Source organism: Ostrinia nubilalis, chromosome 19 (assembly GCF_963855985.1).
Source record: "Ostrinia nubilalis chromosome 19, ilOstNubi1.1, whole genome shotgun sequence".
Lineage (NCBI taxonomy): Eukaryota > Metazoa > Arthropoda > Insecta > Lepidoptera > Crambidae > Ostrinia > Ostrinia nubilalis.
In genome coordinates, this window is record NC_087106.1 from 12068537 (window position 1) to 12090146 (window position 21610).

A 21610-nucleotide genomic window follows, 5' to 3' on the forward strand; every position below is an offset into this window, starting at 1 on the left:
AGAAAAGTAACGTTTTGTGTAATAATAAAATTACAAAACTGACGATCTCTGAGTAGGTTTGGGTTAAGATACAGATCTTATTCGGATATTATTGATAATATACGTTAAATACAATTTAACAGATTTTATATCAAGTGTTAAATAAAAATGACAGGCTGATCTTAGATCACATCTGTGGCCCTGAAAATCTATTATTGATCCTTGTAAAATGCGATACGGTTTGTGCGTTCTTTTAAAATATTTACATTAATGAGATACTTGTCAAATTCTTGTCTGATTTCTAGCATTTTAACTATAACTAAAGCATGTATAAATCGACCATTCCATATTACGGTACCAGATACGTAGTCTTTTCGCCATATGACTATCAGATCCGACGACTTTTAAACTAGGCTCCTACCTTATTCTTAAATTATTGGAGATGAACTTTAAATTCGCGCACGAAGTTGTTATGATTTACTGGTCCCCAAAAGGTTAAAGAAGTAACGCAGAAAAATTTACACTGTTGGCTTCAAAAGTTTAGATAATTGGGCTCATTTTTGCTGGCACGTGTACGAGTTCAAATTTTCGTTAACAAATCTATGAGCCGTGCACTAGTCTGCCTAGCTAGCAAGCCCCAATTTCTTATCCATAGTACCATGGTCGACACGTTCCCTAATGCAACACAATCAAAAGACACGCGAATGATATAATTACGTATCAAAATTTTACTAAAAATTGGTCTTGCATAACAAAATAAAAAGAATCACAATTTCCATTAACGCCTAATCATTTTCTCTAATTAATTAATTTAGTAACAATGGCAGTGCATTTCTTTTTTCACATAAACTAATTACTTTGTCCGCACACACGATTCGGCCTAACCAAAATTTAGCTACAATATAATAACAAATAAAAGGCGTGGAAGCTTATGTCAGGTATTTCAATGCATCTATTATAAATCGAGGTCCAAATTAAATGACTTTGGTTTGGCAAGGGGCATTGTCTAAAAGAGGATACTCTAAAATTATAAAGATAATTTGTTAGTTATTTAAAAAATAAAGTAAACCAAACATTCAGGATAATTTCGAGTTTAGATATTCTAGATCAGCAGTTATAAACACAATATTAGAACATTTTGGCCAAACTGGACTAAATGATGGGGAGGGTAGCTACATGAGGTCTGTCTCAAAATCGGTTTGATAGATTTGACCAATAAAATTACCATCGTAGTGAATTTAGCTTCACACAGGCATAATTATGCGTTTCGTTTATGTTTACGTGGATTTAAATACAAGTATAATTTCATTTTGATGAAAATTAGACCATCCAGTAATGAAATAGGACTAAGATGAGAAAAAAAAGGATTTAATAGAAAGTAAACAGTAATTATTAGGCAAAATAACAACTTTTATTGGTCAAATAACTATCAAATCCGTGTAGCCACCCCCTTACAGTCATGTCAAAGTTCAACTACAGTCTACAAACTTGGTCGACCAAAACAACACACCTCTTATTTTTGTTAAAAAGCTAATACTTTCAAAAAAGCACCCATGTCTTGAGGCCGCTACGACCATGCACGGTCCGACGACTCCTTGACCAACTAATTGATTTAAATTATAAATTATCTCCACAGAACAAGAAAATTACTAACGAACGACTAGTCGGTCGACGAGTCTACGGATCAGTAAGGACACAGTCTTTCAAATACCAAAATTATATATAACTACCTTCAGTCTTAGCTCAGTTATGCCCGATTGCGAGGCTCTTCTCTTTTTGGTCACGAAAAAATTTTGACAGCCGTTGTTTTTGAATGTCATTGTAGATTTTGTTGGAGGTTCTTACCTCTTCTAGAAGTTTCTGGATGGCCTTGTTGTTGGGGGACGCCTTGTCGGCTTGCTTGAGGTCCGAGAGAGCTGCGTCGTAGTTCTTAAGGGCGAAGTTCGCTTGGCCTCGCCGGTAAAGCGCTTTCTCGTTCCGACCGTCCGTTTCTAGTACCTGAAAAGTTTGAAAATGTTTATTGGGGTTCAAATTCCAAAGAATTTACCTACACACGGTCTTAGCACGTGATAACAGCATTTTGTCTCGTGTCTTTTAACTTGCCATTTAAGTCAGTAGTAAAAACTTCAAGGTTACATTGTAAAACATTCCTTTGCACTATGTTATCTGTATTACAACATGTAACTTGTATGTTTACACCAAATAAAAAAAAACTACATATTAGTGTTGCAAAAAAGCATTTGTTTCAACTACATAAGAATCTATTCGCTATAGAGTGAGCACGTTTCATTAACTTTAGTACTAATGTTGGAAACCAAAGCACTGTAATTTGCATAATTCATAACTGAATAGGTAATTAGGTACTAATTCCTGTAGCAGTAGAGCGATGCCAGATAGAGAGGACATGTGACGCTATACACGTCAGAAATTTCAATGCATCCGTGAATGGAAAACACGGCATAAGTTTCTCGAAAGTGTCAAACAAATAATGACCATGGGCAACATTTTACTTCAGTTACAATCGGATCTGACCTACACAATACAGGCGCCTAGAACATTTTCGTATTTAAAAAGTGTACGAAACATTCAAGAAACTAAGTCCATAGCATCATTTTTCATTTAAAAAATACAATAAAAATAAAATTTCCATGCACTGACACTGACATTTGCCATGATATTAGTGGGTCTAGACAAAGTGCAAATTATAATCGCAAACCAGTCGAAAAGTGGTCGAAAAGCCCCTTTTTTGTATGGAGTTTTGACGGATTCGATTTTCGATTCGATCAAAAAGTGCGTTTTGTCTAGGGGGGCAGGCCTTGTTTTATCCATAGCAAGTAGCAACGTAAGCGCATTTTACTTTTTTGTTTGAATCAAAGGCCGTGCGCACAGATAACAGAAACTAAAGGGAGATGTGACAAGGGGGCGCGGCCGGTGTCGCAGCAATATGCCCAAAAACAGAACACAATGCTCATGAAAGCAATGATGACAGCAGCGACGTCATAATATAAACAGCTTACTTTGCTTGCGTAGTACTAAAGATTATTCGAACGTTGAGTACTGATACCGCAGTGGATAAATGAGCACATATTTTGATTTCTTTGTGTGTGTGAATTTCTAATGCGACACTGAGTTTCGAACTCAGCGCATTAGTTGGCATCTCTCTATATCTCTATGGCCGTGCGTATAAAAGGCTGGTTACGTCACTGTCGCGGGAGGTGCCTGGGTGCGAGCGGCGCAGGATCGGTCTTCGTGGAAATCCTTTGTCCAGCAGTGGACGTCTTTCGGCTGAAACGAACGAACGAACGAACGTCACTGTTGAGTAGTCTACTTACCTCGGAGCAGCTCTTGATGCAGGCGGCGTAGTCTTCCAGCTTCATGTAGCACGCGGCCAGGTTGAGGTGGCACTGCTGCGCGTACGTCGCTAACACCTCGCCGACTGGAATAAGAATGAGACAAGCTGGATTTGCGCACTTTTAAGGTTAGACGATTATCACACTGCACCGCGCTCCGCGTGATTTCATATAAAATATACCGCGCGCAGACGCGTTGTCAGTGTGTTGTGCCGCGCGTGTTTTCTATACAAACTGAGCTACTTGCATACAATGATTAAATCTGTCGTCCCGCGTACCGCGGCGGAGCGCGGCGCAGTGTGATAATCGCCTACCTGCTTACATCTTTCTTCCTAGAAACTCTTTCGAGTTAAAAAATACTTTACTGTTCAAATACCAATTTAATTATTGGTCCTAGCACTTAACAGACTCCCGTGCCGCTCCTATACCTTAGGCATCGACTCAGTTAAACGCTATACATATAGTTAAAAGTATTACTTGTAGTTTGTTAGTCGAAACTCTTTACGTGGGTGCAAGATTGATGGCAGATCATCATTAGCGCTAAATAAGATTGAGCTGAGCTAACAAAGGTATTTAAACGAAAGAAGCGTTCCGAGAGACAAATTCGTCGAGAGTCGAAAGATCTTTGAGAGAAGACATCTTCCATCTCACTCACAAGTATACTGCTATTCCGCGTACTCCCGTTGCAGGACGCCGCGTTCCGTAGACACTTGCGGTACTTTCGCGCGGCGGCTTTGTACCGCGCGGAGCTGAATAACAGATTCCCACTGCACTTCACGGTCTCTTCACTTAACTCACTCATCATCAAGCCTCATATCTCACTCATCAGTCTGCCTCAAGAAGTGGCTGCTTGACCTAAGGCTGCTCAAGTGGCTCGGACTGAGGCGCTTTTGAGAGCGCCAAAAATCCGACACAATATGGCTCGGCTCGCCGCAATGAGCGCTGCCTCCAGTGGATACGCAGCTTAAGACTTGTTTCACACACATGTATACTATAAGACTTTAATCTTCCGCGTTTCATTTCGACTAAATAGAAAGAAAGATCTTAACGCGACATTTATTAATGAGTTACACTATGTACTCACATGTATATTGCTGTTCCGCGCACTCCCGTTGCAAGACATCGCACGCGTGTTCCGCGTATCGCAAACATTTGCGGTACTTTCGCGCGGCGGCTTTGTACCGCGCGGAGCTGAATAAAAGGTTCCCGCTGCACTTCACGTCTTTAATACTGGACATTAGCTGCTCTATCTGGAATGAGAAATGCTTCATCAATACCCAGATAATCTAATATCTTAAGATACATTTTAGGGTGCACACGTCTTAAAGAATTGGGTGGTAAAGTTCGTTGAGTGAGACTCTTGAGAGAGTATCAAGGTTGTATAAGGTATTCTGGGTTGCATTAGAGTCTAATGATTAGACATTTATGATTACATTTATCTTTTACTGCTAACAACATGACATGATATTTACATGTTTTGGTTTCGCATGAAACTTTCTAAATAAGTCTGTCTTTGTTATTCATATTCAAATTAGAATGTTTGCCTCAAAATGTGGCAAATGGGAATTAGCATCTTACAGGGGTCGATCATAGGTCTACTACTATAAAATATTGATAATGAATGATCATTAAATGAATAGAGAATTGTTTCAGTTACGCACGATATCTGGACATATTCACTCCTAAAATATGTAGAAACTGTTTATACTATGGGCCAACCTTCCAGCTACCCATTTCCGGTCATGTCGTCTCGTTATATCGCAAAGAATCGCCATTTGATGAAAGCGAGAGAAAAAACGGAAACGGGATGGGTACTCTGTACATTGATTGATAACTTCCTTCATAAATTATAAATCTCGGAGTAGGTACTTTCAATTAAGGAATTTCATAAATGTTTTTGTCTCTAGTTGATACTGGTTTGATTTTAGTTATGACAGGCGTCTGTATTGGCTCTTAGGTCAGCCATTTTGTTTGTGTGATACGTACCGGCAAGAGGTGCAGGCGTGGCATATCAGCGGGGTAATCAGGCAGGCGGTCGGGCGTGCCGTCACAGCAGCGCGTGTCCCATTCGCCTTCTATCTCGCCGCAGTCCACTATCATGCACTCCTGGAAACAATACATCTTCTAAACCAGTAGTTCTTAACCGGTGGTCCGCGGACTACTGGTGGTCCCTGGGGGCATTTCAAGTGGTCCACGAAGACATCGTAATAAACAAGTGACGTGACGTGATGAGTCGAGTCAACACAACGCAAAAGGCGCACAGTGGGCGAGAAATCGATCTCCCCTTTCATAGGATTTAAAAAAAATAGTGGTCCCTGACAAGACAGAAATTTGGTAATATGGTCCCTCGTGCCTTAAAGGTTAAGAACCACTGTTCTAAACCAAGCTGAATCAAGAGTAAAACCCAATCATTCAAGTGCAAGCAAATGACACCATCGACACGATCGGATCTCGGTAAACAATACAAAATATGATTTTTGATTTTGATGAACTACTAAGTGCTACTGTCAAAAGGCAAATAATGAGATTCCAAACGTTTCTTTTTCTTTATTTTATGTGACAGGAGGCAAACAAGTAGACGGACCACCTGGACCACCTGATGGTAAGTGATTAACGTTGCCCAGACACCCGCAGTCCCAGGGGCGTTACAGGTGCGTTGCCGTGTTTAAACGTCGCGACTTTTAACGCATTAAAAGTCGTCTAGAGTGCCGGCATTCGCAGGCAAATGCAAATGGCTTTTTCTTGGCTTGGTACTCTCAGTTTCAAAAAATATACGCGAAAGTTGTGAAATAATTTTAGGGTATTTACCCTGACCACGTTTGGTGTCCTTGCTGCAGGCTGTCCAGTTGAGGACACGTGTTGCAAATGAGGGTTTTCGCGATTGAAAAATCCGCCAGATGGCAATACCCTCATTGCTTTTCTGCTTGGCTTGCAGTTTCAAAAGAAATGTTTAAATTTAAAACCTCATTACTCACCACAGTCGGCCGTGTGTCCTCGCTACACGCCTGGATCTCATGCACCAGTCCTAGCCCGGCCAGCACCCGCCCAAAGACAACATTGGTGCCGTCCAGTTGCGGACACTCGACAGTCGTGATACAGAACTGAGAGCCGTTGGTGTGCGGCCGGCCTCTATTCGCCATGCTTAGCACGCCTTCTTCGTGCTGGAAAGAGTTTGTTTAAAGGCCTATTCAAACCTGAGCGATATTCGCTGCCGCTGTGGGTAGAGGTACATACCGCGCGGGTTTCGCTCAGGTATTTAGTATCAAGTATCGCGGCTCGAGCGACCTGAGCGATATTCGCTGCCGCTGTGGGTAGAGGTACATACCGCGCGGGTTTCGCTCAGGTATTTAGTATCAAGTATCGCGGCTAGAGCGACCTGAGCGATATTCGCTGCCGCTGTGGGTAGAGGTACATACGACGCGGGTTTCGCTCAGGTATTTAGTGTCAATTACCGCGGCTAGAGCGTTTTCTCTGCCGCAGACGGTAGCGAATACCGCTTAGGTCTGAATAGGCCTTTATATAGGTCAGGCTGTCTCATGAACTTTAAATATCTCCAGTACCTACCTAATAAGCCTAGGCGCAGACGACCGACTTTTAGTTGGCCGATAGTTGGGCCCGATTCTAATTTCTATGAAGAATCGGCCGATCTAATGTGCGCACTTTTATACATCTCCATACTGATTAACAGCCCGACTCAACTATCGGCCAAGCTGAAAATTGGTGGTCAGCGCCTAGGCTAACTGTCTAAAAGTGCGACCGCTTCTTGAGTTTAGCTCGCGAACGAGACAAGACACGGGAGATGAAACAGAGACTTAAGTCGAGTAATGGTCGAGATCACCCGTCTCTGTCTTTTGTCTCTGTCGCGGGGCGAACCGCCTCCCTATAATAGATCTAATCTACCTTTAGTAGATTCGAGATTCAGATGTTGCTAGGGCGATAAAATGGGGGGCAAATATTACTTTGTCTAGGGCCTTAACAAAGTAATAAGTATTCGTGAGAGTTTTGACTCCGCAATCGCTTCGTAAAGTGATCGCGAAATTGTATCTGTGACAAACTAAGTTCTAGATAAATAATAGCAGACATAGGTAATGTATTGTGTATATTACGAGAAGTGAACATCTATTGGTGACAGCTGCAAGACCGAGGTTCATTTTTCAGATCTAGACAGGGAACACATTTTTGTTATTTCGATACATTAATGCCCGTTTTTACCACCAATCCCTATTTTTTATGTGATCCCTATGGTAACACATAACAGGCATTTTGTTTTCATAGGGGACACTTAAAAATTAGGGATTGATGGTGAAAACGGGCATAATTCTGTTAAAGTTAGGATGATGTTAAAGCTTCGCTTAGTTTGGGACTAGAAGCGCAGTGTGATAATTATGTCTAAGGATATTTATTTATGTATTCATTCAAGTATACCTTCAAGATGAAGTTCTCATCTTCGAATGTGGGCCCGTAAATACTTTCGCCGCCTGTACCATCGCCGTTCACTATGTCTCCCCCTTGCACCATGAATTGTGCTATCGCTGAAATGTAAATAATGGTTAGAATATGAATGAAACATGAACTGTACGGCTAGCAGGAAAAACTTTCGATTTCGAATCGTTTGCGTATTCGAGTCGCCATCAAAAGATTTAGTGCGAAAACTACAATAGCGCCCTTCGTAAAGTTTGAGAATCAAAATTGTCACGTTATCGTTTAATTCGAAGGTTGAGTATCGAACTTTGTCGAATACGCAAACGATTCGAACTCGAAAACTTTTCGTGCTAGCCGTACTGATGACCCTTATTGTCTGATGCTGGTATAGATCGTTTCATCCACGAACACGCGCCCCATCATTCTTCCGCCAATATTTGAGTGTTATCGGTACACGCTAAATTATCCATGAGTGCACACGCACACTACAATAATGACGCTCGGATTGCTCGGCTCAAACTCCCCGCACTTCCCTCGAACAATAATATTGGTGGGGCGCGTCTTCGTGGATGAAACGATCTATAATACACGCACACACACATTATATGAAACCTTGGTAACAAAACTAATTTAAGTCAGGTCTCGCTAAAATATTAAAATAACAAAACATGTTTAGGAACATAAAACATTACAGGCGTTTTGCACAGCATATTTATGTAAATGATGTAGTATCTCAATGTCGTAATATTAATGATTAAACGAACTTACCTGTACGTGAAGTTCAATCATAATTATACGAAGTGCTTCGTCCGAAGAGATTAGTATAACATAGATTATATAACACAATGTAGTTTCGCATAGTCACTCCACTTTTGCACTGTTGTTTAAAGAAAAAAATAAAAAATAAAACATTTTGAGGGTAAGCCTGAAAATGTTTTTCTCTCCTCTACCGCCGATATTTCCTATGGCGGGCTCACTCCACTGGCGTCATTTAGTTTAGAGCTAGATGAGTAGGTGTATGATATTTCCGTAGTCTTTAGGGATTATTTCTACCAAAGAAATAGATCATGGGTGGGAGGGTGATACATACTAATCTCTTCGGACGAAGCACTTCGTATAATTATGATTGAACTTCACGTACAGGTAAGTTCGTTTAATCATTAATTATACTCGTGCTTCGTCCTCGAGATTAGTATAACATAGATTATATAACACAATGTAGATGTTGAGAGATTAGGAAATATCATAGAACAATTGTTTGAACAATTAAATTTCAACTATTGTGTATCAATGTTTTATTAATCAATTACAAAAGAAATAAATAATCAATCACTTTTTGTATTCTTATTATAATTTAAACAAAATTAAATTCTAAATTTATTGTGAAATTACACAAGCTTTGACATTAATTTGCAGATGAACATATAGTTCTAGCCAGGACAGACAAGTCATCATTGCTATTAGCGATGGGTCTATTATAAAAACGGGCAAAGGTAGAGGAATTGCCGCTCCAGCCTGCGGTTTTAAATATCAGGTCTAAGCTGACACCCTGCTTGAACGCCTTGGATGTAGCGGCGTGCCGGGTGCTATGGGCAGAAAATACTGAAACGTCAATTCCACTATCTTTGAGCGTTGATTTTATCCATCGACTTATCGTTTGGGATGTTACACGATTATAGGGTTTTCTAACTCCAATAAACAGTTGCTCACTTTTGCGAAATTCTTTAGATTTCTCCATATAAGAATTCAAGGTGTTAGCGGGACATATTTCTGGTCTATCGGTGAAATATGGTAAGTATAAAACTGGTTGGGGACGGCCTAATTTTGAAGTTTTTATTAATTCGGGAATTTTTATTACGATTTGATCAGCAGAAACATTTATGTTAAGGATACTGATCTTAGAGAGGGTCTGTACCCGATGAGCTGTTACAATAGCGAGTAAGGTACTGCACTTTTTTGACAGTTGCTCAAAAGTCAACGTTTCATTGGGATACAGCGTTGCTAAATAGTCTAGGAGTAAGCTGGTGTCCCATGTTATATTATAGCGAGGTAGGGGTGGTCGTTACCTAAACACGCCTTTAAAGAATCGCATGAGTCGTTCATCCTGAGCTATCGGGCCTACTAGCAACGATATAGCGGATCTGTAGCAGTTTACTGTGCCGTACTGGCTACCGCTATTAAACACCTCGGCAAGGAACTCTATTATGACAGGAATAGACGGTTGAAACATGTCAATTTTGTTATTGGTGCAGTATGTGAACCATTTCTTGAAACAACCATCGTATTGTTTCATAGTGTTGTCGGACAAGGAGGCCAACGTTATGTCGATGGCTGATGCGGGTGTGTCTCTTCGCAATAACGCCGTCCGGACAATACTGCGCCCACCAGGGTAATGTTGAGGTTCCGGTTGCTGGAATGGGGAAACATGACATCACTTGGGCTGAATGTAATCACAGTAGATGAGACTAGGCGGCTAAACAGAGGGTACCATGGCTGAGATGGCCAGGCTGGCACAATCATGATGCCTTCTGCTTGTTCTGAAATAATTTTTCTTAGCGCCTTTAAAATTACTGCTACAGGGGGAAAGGCGTAGAAATAAAAATTCGACCAGTTTATCGTAAACGCATCTATCACGAATGCGTTAGGGTCTCGGTGCCATGAAGCATACTTAGCACATTTGTTATTTATACGGCTAGCAAAAAGGTCGATTTGTGGGTAACCAAACACCTTTGTAACGTGTCTAAAGCCGGTCTCAGACAATTCCCATTCCACGTCTGGATGAGAACGTCTCGATTCTTTGTCCGCGATGATATTTTCAGATGACTTAATATAAGATGCTGAGACGAGTATTCTACGAGACTCACACCACTGCCAAATTTGCTTAGTAACCTTATTAAGGTGAGGAAATTGAATCCCGCCCATGCGGTTTATGTAGCTTACTGCGGTGGTGTTATCTACTCTTACAAGTATACAGCAGTTACGGTAATCTTTTGCAAAAATTTTAATAGCAAAATAAGCTGCTAAGAGTTCGAGATGATTTATATGCAAGGTCATTTCGGCAGGAGACCACTGGCCGTTAGCTGTCTGCCCTTCACACACAGCCCCCCATCCCGTAGTTGAAGCGTCAGAAAAAATTTCCAGGACAAATTCATCGTTTCTGATTCTGTGTACAGAATCATCAATGGCGTTAACCCACCAAGCTAAGTCCCCTAATAGATTATCTGGGATGGTCATGATTCGGTCATAGTCATCGTTACCTAGCAGGTTAAGGTACTTGCACCTCTCTAATTCCTTTACGTACAACCACCCGTACTCTACAGCGGGACAGGCCGATACAAGAAGCCCTACCAGCTGCGCAAATTTCCTAATAGTGCAACGTTTCAAAAGTTGAAAAGACTGAAGTTCCTTTTTTATTCGGTCTCGTTTTACTGAAGGTAACCGTACATGCCACTCATGGGTATCTATCATATAGCCGAGGTACTTGCAACATTGAGAAGGAATCATGCTACTTTTTTGTTCATTAATAATAAAACCGAGAGCTCTTAATAATGCCTGAGTAACTTCAATATTTTCTTGACATTCATAGTAGGATGTACCTACTAAATATAGATCGTCTAAATAAATAGACGATAAGAAGCCACATGAGCGTAACAGTTTAATGACAGGTTTCATTATTTTTGTGAAAATAAAGGGAGCTGTACACAGTCCAAATGGAAGAACGTTGAATTCAAACATTTTACTGGTATTTGGGTCATCATTATACATTAAAATAAACCTCAGGTATTTTCTACAATCCGGGTGTATGTTAACCAAAAAATACGCATCTTTCAAATCTATAGTGGCAGTGAAGCAATCTTTACTTATAAGCTTTAGAGCAGTACGAAGATCCTCTAATTTAAAGTGTTGCGTGTCTATAAACTTGTTTAAGGCTTTTAGATTTAATATAAATCGCATATCGCCAGTCGGTTTTGGGATCAAAAATACACGTGACACAAACTGTCCAGGGACAGGTTCACACTCAGAATTTGCGCCTATAGACAATAACTGACTAATAGCATCATTATAATGGGCTCTTTCAGATTCCGTGTATATTTTTGTGACAGGAGAAGCAGACTGGTGTACAGGACTATTAAATTTTATAACGTAACCCTTTATCCACGATAATAACGTTTGGTCACGGGTGATGAGCGACCATTGGTCGTAAAAAAGGCTAAGTCTGCCAGCAAGGCGTACCGGTTGTTGTGAGGCGTGCGGCGCTGCTAGTGGCGGCGCGGCGGCCGGCTCCGCTGCGGCTGCGACGAGCTGCGCGACGAGCTGGCGGGCGGCCGGCTGCTCGCTGCTGCCGGCGGCTGGCGGCGACTGGGGCCCGCCGCCGCCGCCTTGCGGTTGCCGGACCCCGTCTTCCAGTTTAAAGTCTTCGAAGGATATTTTTGAGTGTTCGTTTTCTTAGGAACGTCCATTTTGAGGTCGGAGCTGGATTTTGTGACGGCCTTCGCCGTTTTTATAGTCTCGGGTAGATCTTCGCCGAACAATAACGTATCAATTTTGGCGTTCGTCAATTGTTCCTTAATATCTCTTTTTAGAGAGTACAAAGTGAAGTTTCTTCTTGATATAGATTCACTGTACTGGATGTCACACATGAGGCGCGCCGAATCCATGAGTCGTTTTAACAATTCATGATTTGTATGTTTTTCGGCGAGTTGATTCGATATCGCTTGACTTAGACACGAAATAGCGGCAGCGATCTCCGTCTGTCGAGCTTCAATCGCTTTATCGCGTCTCACAACGCTGTCTGGGACCGCCGCTTTTATCTCCGGGTTGAGCCGAGGAGCGGCTATCTTTGAACAATTCGCCGGGATAAGATATTTTTCGATCAGTAATTTCCGACCTTCCTTGTCCAAACCCGCAGTGGTTATATGATTAAACCGGTTGGCCAGGTCTTTGTTAATGTTAGCACCAAACTTTTGCACAGCGGTCGGGTCATCGCCCAAGATGTCCAGAATCTCAGGATCTAACGGCGGATCTGCTTGCTCCGTAGCCAGCACAGGTGGCGGCACGACGTCGGCAGTGGCGATGTGTGGCGTCCCTGGTGCAACAGGAGCAGCTTGGGCGGGCGGCGAGGCGGCGCAGGGCGGTTCTTGAGCGGCGGCAGTTTCTTGTGGCGTCGCAGGCGACGTGGGCTCTGTTGCATGTCGGTCTGAAATCCGACCAAAATCGGTTCGTTATTGGCGAAAAAGTCCCACAGACAATTCTGAGTAATAACGAACTTTTATGCGTCGAGACAATCCCACAGATTGCTCTGAGTGCATTTATTTACAGAGCCACAACCATACAATGAAAATATGCAGCGAAGTAGTCCCGCAGACTATTCTGATTGCATATATTTTGCGACATTTTACAACAGGGAAAATGCAGCGAAGTAGTCCCGCAGACTATTCTGATTGCATACGTCCTGAAGTCGCGTAATAATTAACAGTGAACACTAACCGTAATGTTTTTCCGAAGGCGTTGAGTCCCGTGACGTCGAGCGCGCGCGGGGCCCGCTCCGGGAGCGCGATGAACTCGATGAGCTTGAGCGCGACGAGCTGGTCGACGAGGATGCACTGGATGGTAGCCGGCGGCGACGCGGCCGACGACAACGTTTAATTTCACTTTCCAATTTCTTCAATTTTTTTGATAAAAATTCGTCGGTACTTTCACTACGTCGTTTCGGCATTTTGGTTTACGTGCGAAGTGGTCGAGCACTAAACTGCGAATGACGCCAGTGGAGTGAGCCCGCCATAGGAAATATCGGCGGTAGAGGAGAGAAAAACATTTTCAGGCTTACCCTCAAAATGTTTTATTTTTTATTTTTTTCTTTAAACAACAGTGCAAAAGTGGAGTGACTATGCGAAACTACATTGTGTTATATAATCTATGTTATACTAATCTCGAGGACGAAGCACGAGTATAATATGCGAATTTGCAAGACAATGTATAAACTATTGTCCTGTTTAATGTGCATTAAAAAGAATAGTGATAACAAGGAGTTCATTGACATTGAAATAAACATAACTTTTACAATAGTAGATTTATTTTACTGATTGTTATCTATATGGTATGTTCTTAGGGGGCGTCCATAAATTACGTGAGGCTTTTAGGGGGGGGAGGGGGTCAAAAAAAACCTCACCAAATCTCACGTGGGGGAGAGGGGGGGTCTCGGGAAATATCACGTATTTTTAGGGTTCCGTACCTCAAAAGGAAAAAACGGAACCCTTATAGGATCACTCTGTTGTCCGTCTGTCCGTCCGTCTGTCAAGACCCTTTATCTCAAGAACGCGTGAACGTATCAAGCTGAAATTCACATGAAATACTCAGGTCTATTGTCCCTTTAAGCTGTGAAAATATCAAACTTCTAAGCCAAGCCAATCAAAAGATACAGCCGATTATGTCGATATTTTCAACAAATTTTCGACACTCGCAAAGGAATCAAAACCTACAGGATACTTCCCGTGAACTCAGAATCTTGAAATTTGGCATAAAGCATTGTCATATAATGCAAATATAGGAAAAATTGCGAAAATTACATTTTTTTAGTTATATAATATAATAAATAAAAATATTTTAATAAAATGAAACTTACTACCTTATTTCTCACGAACGAATAAAGGTATCAAATTGAAATTTATACCAAATACCTAGATCTATTGTCCCTTTAAGAAGTAAAAAAATCAAACTTCTAAGTTAACGCGATCAAAAGATACAGCAGTTTATACCGACACCTTGGACGAATTTCCGTCACACGCTAGGGAATCAAAACCTACAAGGTACTTCCTGTGAACTCAGAATATTGAAATTCGGCACGAAGCAACGTTATATAGTACAGATAAAGGAAAAATTGCGAAAATGATAAATTTGAAGTTATATAAAATTTAAAATATTATTTTTGCTTACATGACATAAAATATTTTTTTAATAATTAATTATAAACTTACTACCTACCCTTTTTCACATGAACGCGTAGAGATATTAAAGTTGAAATTCATATCAAACACTTCTTAAATCTAATTGCCTCTAAACTGTGAGAAATTCTAAATCAACGCAAAAATTCAAAACGCTGAGGTAGGTACCTACCTATAATGCAAATATAGGAAAAATAAATAAATAAAAAATAATCATACCGCATATTTTGAAATTCGCCACTACTCGCAACGGAATCAAGTAAGTAATTTGATTTAATACGTCATAAATTGTAAACCGCTACGTTTGTACGGCGGAACCCTCGGTGTGCGAGCCCGACTCGCACTTGGCCGGTTTTTTTTCCACAAGAAATAGAGAAATAGTTTGCCAGAAAACTGGGTTAAATCTTAAGTAAAAAAATTGGCCAAGTGCGTGTCGTGCCACGCGCAGTGTAGGGTTCCTTAGTTGTCCGTAGTTATCACAATATATTTCAGAAGTAAGCAATTACTTCATCTAAAGTAACTTTTAATATTTTCTTCTAAGGAATTTTTATTAGGTATGAAATTTTATAATACATGAGTAAAACGACTATTACTCTTGAACTAACTGATCTATCTTAACCGCTATAGTTTTCCTTGAAAGTTCATAAAAAGCACTATAATCTTGAATTTTTCCAGATTTATCAAGCCAACAGTTTAGTTTTTAGCGGGGGGGAAAGTTTAAAGTGCCAATTTTTGTCCGAGTAGGACTCGGACAAAAATTGGCACTTTAAACTTTAACATTTTGCAAACGGATCCCTAAATCGAAAAATGGTCTTAGAAACCCCTAAGCCATTTTAAAAGACCTATCCAACGATACCCCACACGATGGGGTAGAAGACGAAAAAAAAATCATCCCCACTTTACATGTAGGGAGCTACCCTAAAAAAAATTTTTTTTTCAAAATTTTATTCTACCGTTTTGTCGGTGTGATTAATATACATACCTCTACAAGCTCCCTAGTGCCAATAGTTTCCAAGCAAAACCTCGAACAGAGACAGCCAGACATATCGAAACTATATTAAGGGTTCCTTGTCAGGACTAAAAAATGATATTTGTATGATGATAATGTCATTTTATTCTGTACAGTCTAAACAAATAAAACTAAAAATGCTTCCGTCTGCATGTGTGAATACTAAAATGCAGAATAAATGACGAAATTAAGAAAATTATAAAACAAGCTCTTTTTTTATCAAAATCGATTTTGCCAGATTATTAGTGATTTTGTAGAAAGGAACGATTAGACTAGGTACTTCTTTAAAAAAACAATGTGACCCTAGTACTAAACGCTCTCACTACACGTGTTTTCCTGGATCTATTCGTAATCAGTGGGCTTAGTGCGACTTTACACAATCGTCATCCGCTAGCGACTGCGTAAAAAATGACATACATTAAATGTTATGATGATTGTACAGCGTTCCTAGCAGATACTTTCAAGAACTAAAATCTTTAACTTTATAGATCTTTTTGATTCACTCGTTAGCGACAACGTTAAAAAAATGTTTCTCAGTTATATTACTCCAAAACTATTAAATTTCGGATTTTTTTTAATATCACGTGAGATTTGGGGGTGGGGGAGGGGGTCAGGCAAAATCTCACCAAATCTCACCAAGGGGGGCGGGGGGGTTGAAAAATAGCCAAAATTGTCTCACGTAATTTATGGACGCCCCCTTATTTGTTAGCCAAAATTAACTTTAAAACTGCTACCATATTTCTAAGATTTTGCTGTATAAAAAAAATATATGTTTTTAAGCCAGAATCAGCAGATTTATATTATTTGAACCTTTGAAACAAAGTATTGTTTTGAATACTACTGATAAAAGAACTATTATTATCATATTTTATTTTTTTTAAATGTGTTGATAAATGAAACAAAATGTGCACTGTAATGTAAATCATCATTGTTTTGTAGAAAGAAGGAGTTTAAACTTTTTTATCTAGTCTGAAAGAATTTTTTAGAAAATAGTTTTCTCCATAGTATTGTTTACTTTAACATTATAAAAGCTTTCCGCCCGCGGCTTCGCCCGCGTGGAATTTTGTCTGTCACAGAAAAACTTTATCGCGCGCGTCCCTGTCTCAAAAACCGGGATAAAAACTATCCTATGTCCTTTCCCGGGACTCAAACTATCTCTATGCCAAATTTCATCAAAATCGGTAGAGTAGTTTAGGCGTAAAAGCAAGAAGACAGACAGAGTTACTTTCGCATTTATAATATTAGTATAGATTTAGTTAAAATAAAGGTATAAGAAACAGTAATAATTAGAGATGTAACGTATAGTTGTTTGGCCGGATACTGATATCCGGCGAGCGGCGAGGTCGGGCGAGGTCAGGCGGCCGGATATCCGGCGCGCGCGGGGCCGGGTGGCCGGGTATCCGGCGGCCGGATATTCGGCCCATTGTCTCGCTGCAAGTCGTCACGAGCAGTCGAGTTTAGCTGTTTTAGCGTCGAGGTCTGTGCGGCGAACGCGATCAGATCAATTCGGGCGGATTCACTATTGTGTGATTTGCTGCTGTTTACTTGCTGCGTAATCTGACTGAACTGATTACCGTGACTGAATCATGTCAGCGAAAAAAAGATCGCCTTTTTGGCAATATTTCGACATTAACAGTGAAAATAATAAGTTTGCCGTTTGTATGTTGTGCCGGATTCAAATTTCTCGTGGTGGTGAAGGGAAAAAGGCAGGTACGTGAGTGTTATTTTTTGTTTACAGTAAAATTAATAAATTATTATTAGTTGAATAAAATATGAATTAAGTAACTACGCTTATTAATTAATACTACGATTGTTTTGAGATATAGTAACCCACCGGTTAATAGCGTGAATTTATGTTCGGTATCTTACTAATTTCAGCCTCTTATTTTCGATTAGACAGACACATTGTGATTTTTTCTTTTTGTATCTTTCCCCAGGTACTTCTGCCATGAGTAATCATTTGAAATCAAAACATCCAGAGAAGTTTTTATTATTGAAAAAATTTAAAGAAAATGATGGACCTACGACGCTCGTGGAGCCTGCCGTCCCAGGTGCAAGTTCGTCTTCGACATCGACAGAAAAGCAGCTAACTTTATCTGTATCATTTGAAAGAAAACTGCTTTCGGACGTGAATGAAAGAAAGGCGAAAAATTTTCATTATTTTATTGCAGAAATGATTGCACTAGATAATGAGCCGCTTTCTATGGTAGAAAGGGTCGGATTCACAAGACTCCTTCAACAAGCTTTACCCCATTATGAAATGCCAAGCCGCACTTATATGGCCCAAAATGTCTTACCCGATATCTACAACAGAATCTATGAAAAAATCAAAACAAATATTTCAAACGCTGCCGCAGTTTCTGTCACTTCTGATATATGGAGCTGTTTGCATAATAACTCCAGCTTCCTGAGGTTCACAGCTCATTGGTTGTCTCCAGAATTCCAGCTTCAACACGGAGTTCTTGCTATGAAACCGTTTTCAGGATCTCACTCAGAAGAAAACATAGCAAAAGAACTCAATGCTATCGCAGCTCGCTGGGATATTGACCAAAGCAAAGTCCATGTCCTCGTTCATGACAGCGGCGCTAACATGGTGAAAGGCGCTCGAGTGGCGGAGTACGATTATGTCAGATGTTTCATACATTCGCTTCAGAGGGTTGTGACTGAGTCATTAAAGGTCCAGTCTGATGTAATGGACATGATTGCCACAGGTAGACGAATCGTAACTCACTTCAATAATTCGGGTGTAGCAAAAGAAAAACTACTGGCGATTCAAAAGACGTTAAGATTACCAGAGCATCAATTAGTGCAGGATATCAATACTAGGTGGAATTCTACCTTCTATATGGCAGAACGCTTGCTAGAGCAAAAACGAGCTATCTCCCTTTATGTGATTGATCATGAGACACTCACTAATTTAACAACTCATCAGTGGTGCTTGATGGAGCAGTGCGTAAAACTTTTGAAGCCATTCGAAGAAATAACCAAAATCACAAGTGCTGGCCTCTCCTGCATATCCGAAGTTATACCGCATGTAGCTGCATTGAAAAAATACTTACAAAAGGATGAGACTGCACAACGAACAGCTTACTTGCCTCATATGAGGGCTTCCCTAAAAGCTGAATTGGAATCTATTTTTAGCTCTTTGGGAGAAGATCCGAACTACCTTATTGCAACTTTTTTAGACCCCAGATTTAAGACAAACTATTTCAGTACATTTGAAGCTGAAAGAGCGCGACAGACGATCTTATTGGGGTATATAAACAATACTTGCGACGAGTGTTCTAACAGTGGTAGTCTATCGCCGTCTCCAACGCCTGCTAAAAGAAATAGAGGAAATGAAACTTATTCGAATGTTACTCGGGAATCTCGCGACACCTTTTGGGATTGTTTCAATGAAGTGGCAAATGAAAACAATGGTCAGTGTCGCGATCAAGAGAAAAACCCAATTGCAAGCGAGATCGATTACTATTTGAAGACAGTTCGAATTGATCGCAGTCGCGATCCTTATGCTTGGTGGTCGATTAACTCGAAACAATATCCACATTTGACAAAGTTTGCCAAAGTGTACCTTTCAGCTCCTTGCAGCAGTGTTTTTAGTGAGAGGCTGTTTTCCGAAGCTGGCCTGCTTTACGAAAACAAACGAAATCACTTGTCAGCAAATGCTGAAAATTTAGTCTTCATTCACCATAATTTACCACTTGTAAATTTTGAGTATTAATTCTAACTATCCTCTTTGATAATAAGAACAACAAGAAGTATAAAATATTATGGTGCTTCAATGTCAGTATTATTTTAAACATTTCATTAATCTTGTTTTTTACGATTTTTAGTTTACTATAATGGTGATTGTTATAAATAAGTTAATAATGTTAGTTAAAGTTTTTGCTTCTCTGCAAGATTTTTGTAAGTTTAGTTTAAATATTTATTTATCATTAGAGTTAATATCTCAGAATTTAAATAAACGACGTCATAATTATAAGCCATTTTATTTATATTTACCTGACAAAGATTATGTAAAAACCTGATTAAAAAAAAATGTATTGCATTTCCCGTATCCGGCCGGATATTGAGTTATTGGCGGTCGCCCGCGACTTCGTACGCGTGGACCCCGTTTTACCCCCTTAGAGATGGGAGTTTCGTAAAATCCGTTCTTAGCGGATCCAAATTTCAAGTTTGTAGGTGTAATATTCTCTGAGATTTTGTGATTAATCAGTAAATAGTATTCACTTTTACACATATAGATTATCCAGTATTGGGCCGGATAGGCCGGATACCAGATAGTTAGCGGATATCCGTTTCATCTCCAATAATAATCATGAATTCACAGCAGTTGTAATTTCAACGAATCACCAACTAAATGTTAAAAGTAATAACAAACCTTTATGAAATTTTGAGCCCTTAAAATGTAAAGGTTTTCCATTGGTGGTGATGGTTTTTTCTCCCGTACATAAAGCTCGGAAGTTCTCCGCTGTCTTTGGCACCACATCGCTCCTCAGCTCTATTACAATACGCCCGGCTGTGGACAGTGAGATTGTTTGTAGTGAAGTAAGTAAATTAGAATTCTACAACAGGGTTACACCATCTTACTTTAGTGAACGTAAAAAGTCTGTCAAACTCCATACAAAAAACACTGGTGATAGTTATAGGTGGTGTAACTCTACATAACAATTAATTTAAAAAGAGAATCATTTATTTTAATGACAGTGTAATAGTAATAGACGGAGGTAAGTTTATTTATTCCAAGTCATGATGATAATGATCTTTTAATTACCAAACCTATTTGATAACATTAATATCTAGGTAAGATAATGTTAAACATTTTGCTTATTTTGCATTTTCACTTTTAAAACATATCCACATAGAAATTAAATTGAATGTAGAGCTAATTAACGCATAACCTGTAAAATGCAGTTCTTGTTTACATAATCAAATAATTTATACCTACATAGTTGCATTTGTGTCCTTGTAATCTAAGACCTATGATAAACATAATGCACTTCACGATATGCACACATAGCAATTATGGAAACTTTATGAAGTTTAACCGGAGATGTTTATAGGTAAATGTCTAATTTACTAACCGTATTCCCCATCTATTGAGATATCCAAAAAAACGAGAGGATTCCTTTGTTGTGAGTGAATCCCTGGTATCATTTTGATCAACATCGATAAAAAATAAATTAACACAACGTTCTAAATAAAAAGCACCATGTTTACGTTAAAGTAAAAGTGTAAATAAATGAATTAACAATATATAACCGATCGTCCATTGTAAAAATTGAACTAAAATATTTTTACAAAAAAATTAGCAAACAATCGGCGGTCGTCGACGAATGACATTTATAGTGTTGTAACAGTTTGTGGTGTACTAGAATATGTAGTTTCAATTGATACACTTTTAATCAGTAGTTTCAATTGAATATAATTACAAAACTGAAGTATTGAAATTAGAAAGGTACATAATCCCAATTATAATTTTTAACGTATATCTAATCAAGGCAGCACTTAGATTAAGAATACAAATTTTTTCAATATGGTTTTACACCGATATAGTTGCCTTATCCAAACACAATCCCAATCCGTCCTTCAGTTATCATCTCTCAATCTGTTTTTGATCAAATCTTGTTTACTTAGATAGTTAGCAGTTAGATAACTGCTGACGAACGAATTGGAATTGTTTAATTAAAGCGAGCGGGCGCTTTTGGATTTTCTATAAAAGAATGAAATTATATTTTACAATTAAAACTGTCACATTAATAAAATGAAGCTAATTATAAGCTTGTAATAAATCACGTCATGATTTTTATTTACTAAATAAAAACAAAAAACAGTTTCAATTGATTCTACCGTGATTGATTATCGTCAAACTGCTGCACCTCTCTATCGAAGCTTGACAACTCGATTTG

General features: G+C 39.5%; 1 protein-coding gene across 1 annotated transcript; it reads right to left on the reverse strand.

Moving 5' to 3' along the window:
* Positions 1–989: 989 nt before the first annotated feature.
* On the reverse strand, positions 990–21034 carry LOC135080972 (peptidyl-prolyl cis-trans isomerase D). The gene is made up of 8 exons (XM_063975695.1): positions 20786–21034; positions 20083–20220; positions 7755–7861; positions 6305–6490; positions 5316–5435; positions 4414–4579; positions 3312–3415; positions 990–1977 (listed from the first exon to the last, which is right to left on the reverse strand). Exons 1-8 carry the CDS (start codon positions 20868–20870, stop codon positions 1723–1725), a joined length of 1161 nt encoding a protein of 386 aa, XP_063831765.1. The 5' UTR covers positions 20871–21034; the 3' UTR covers positions 990–1722.
* Between the last annotated feature and the right edge of the window lie 576 nt (positions 21035–21610).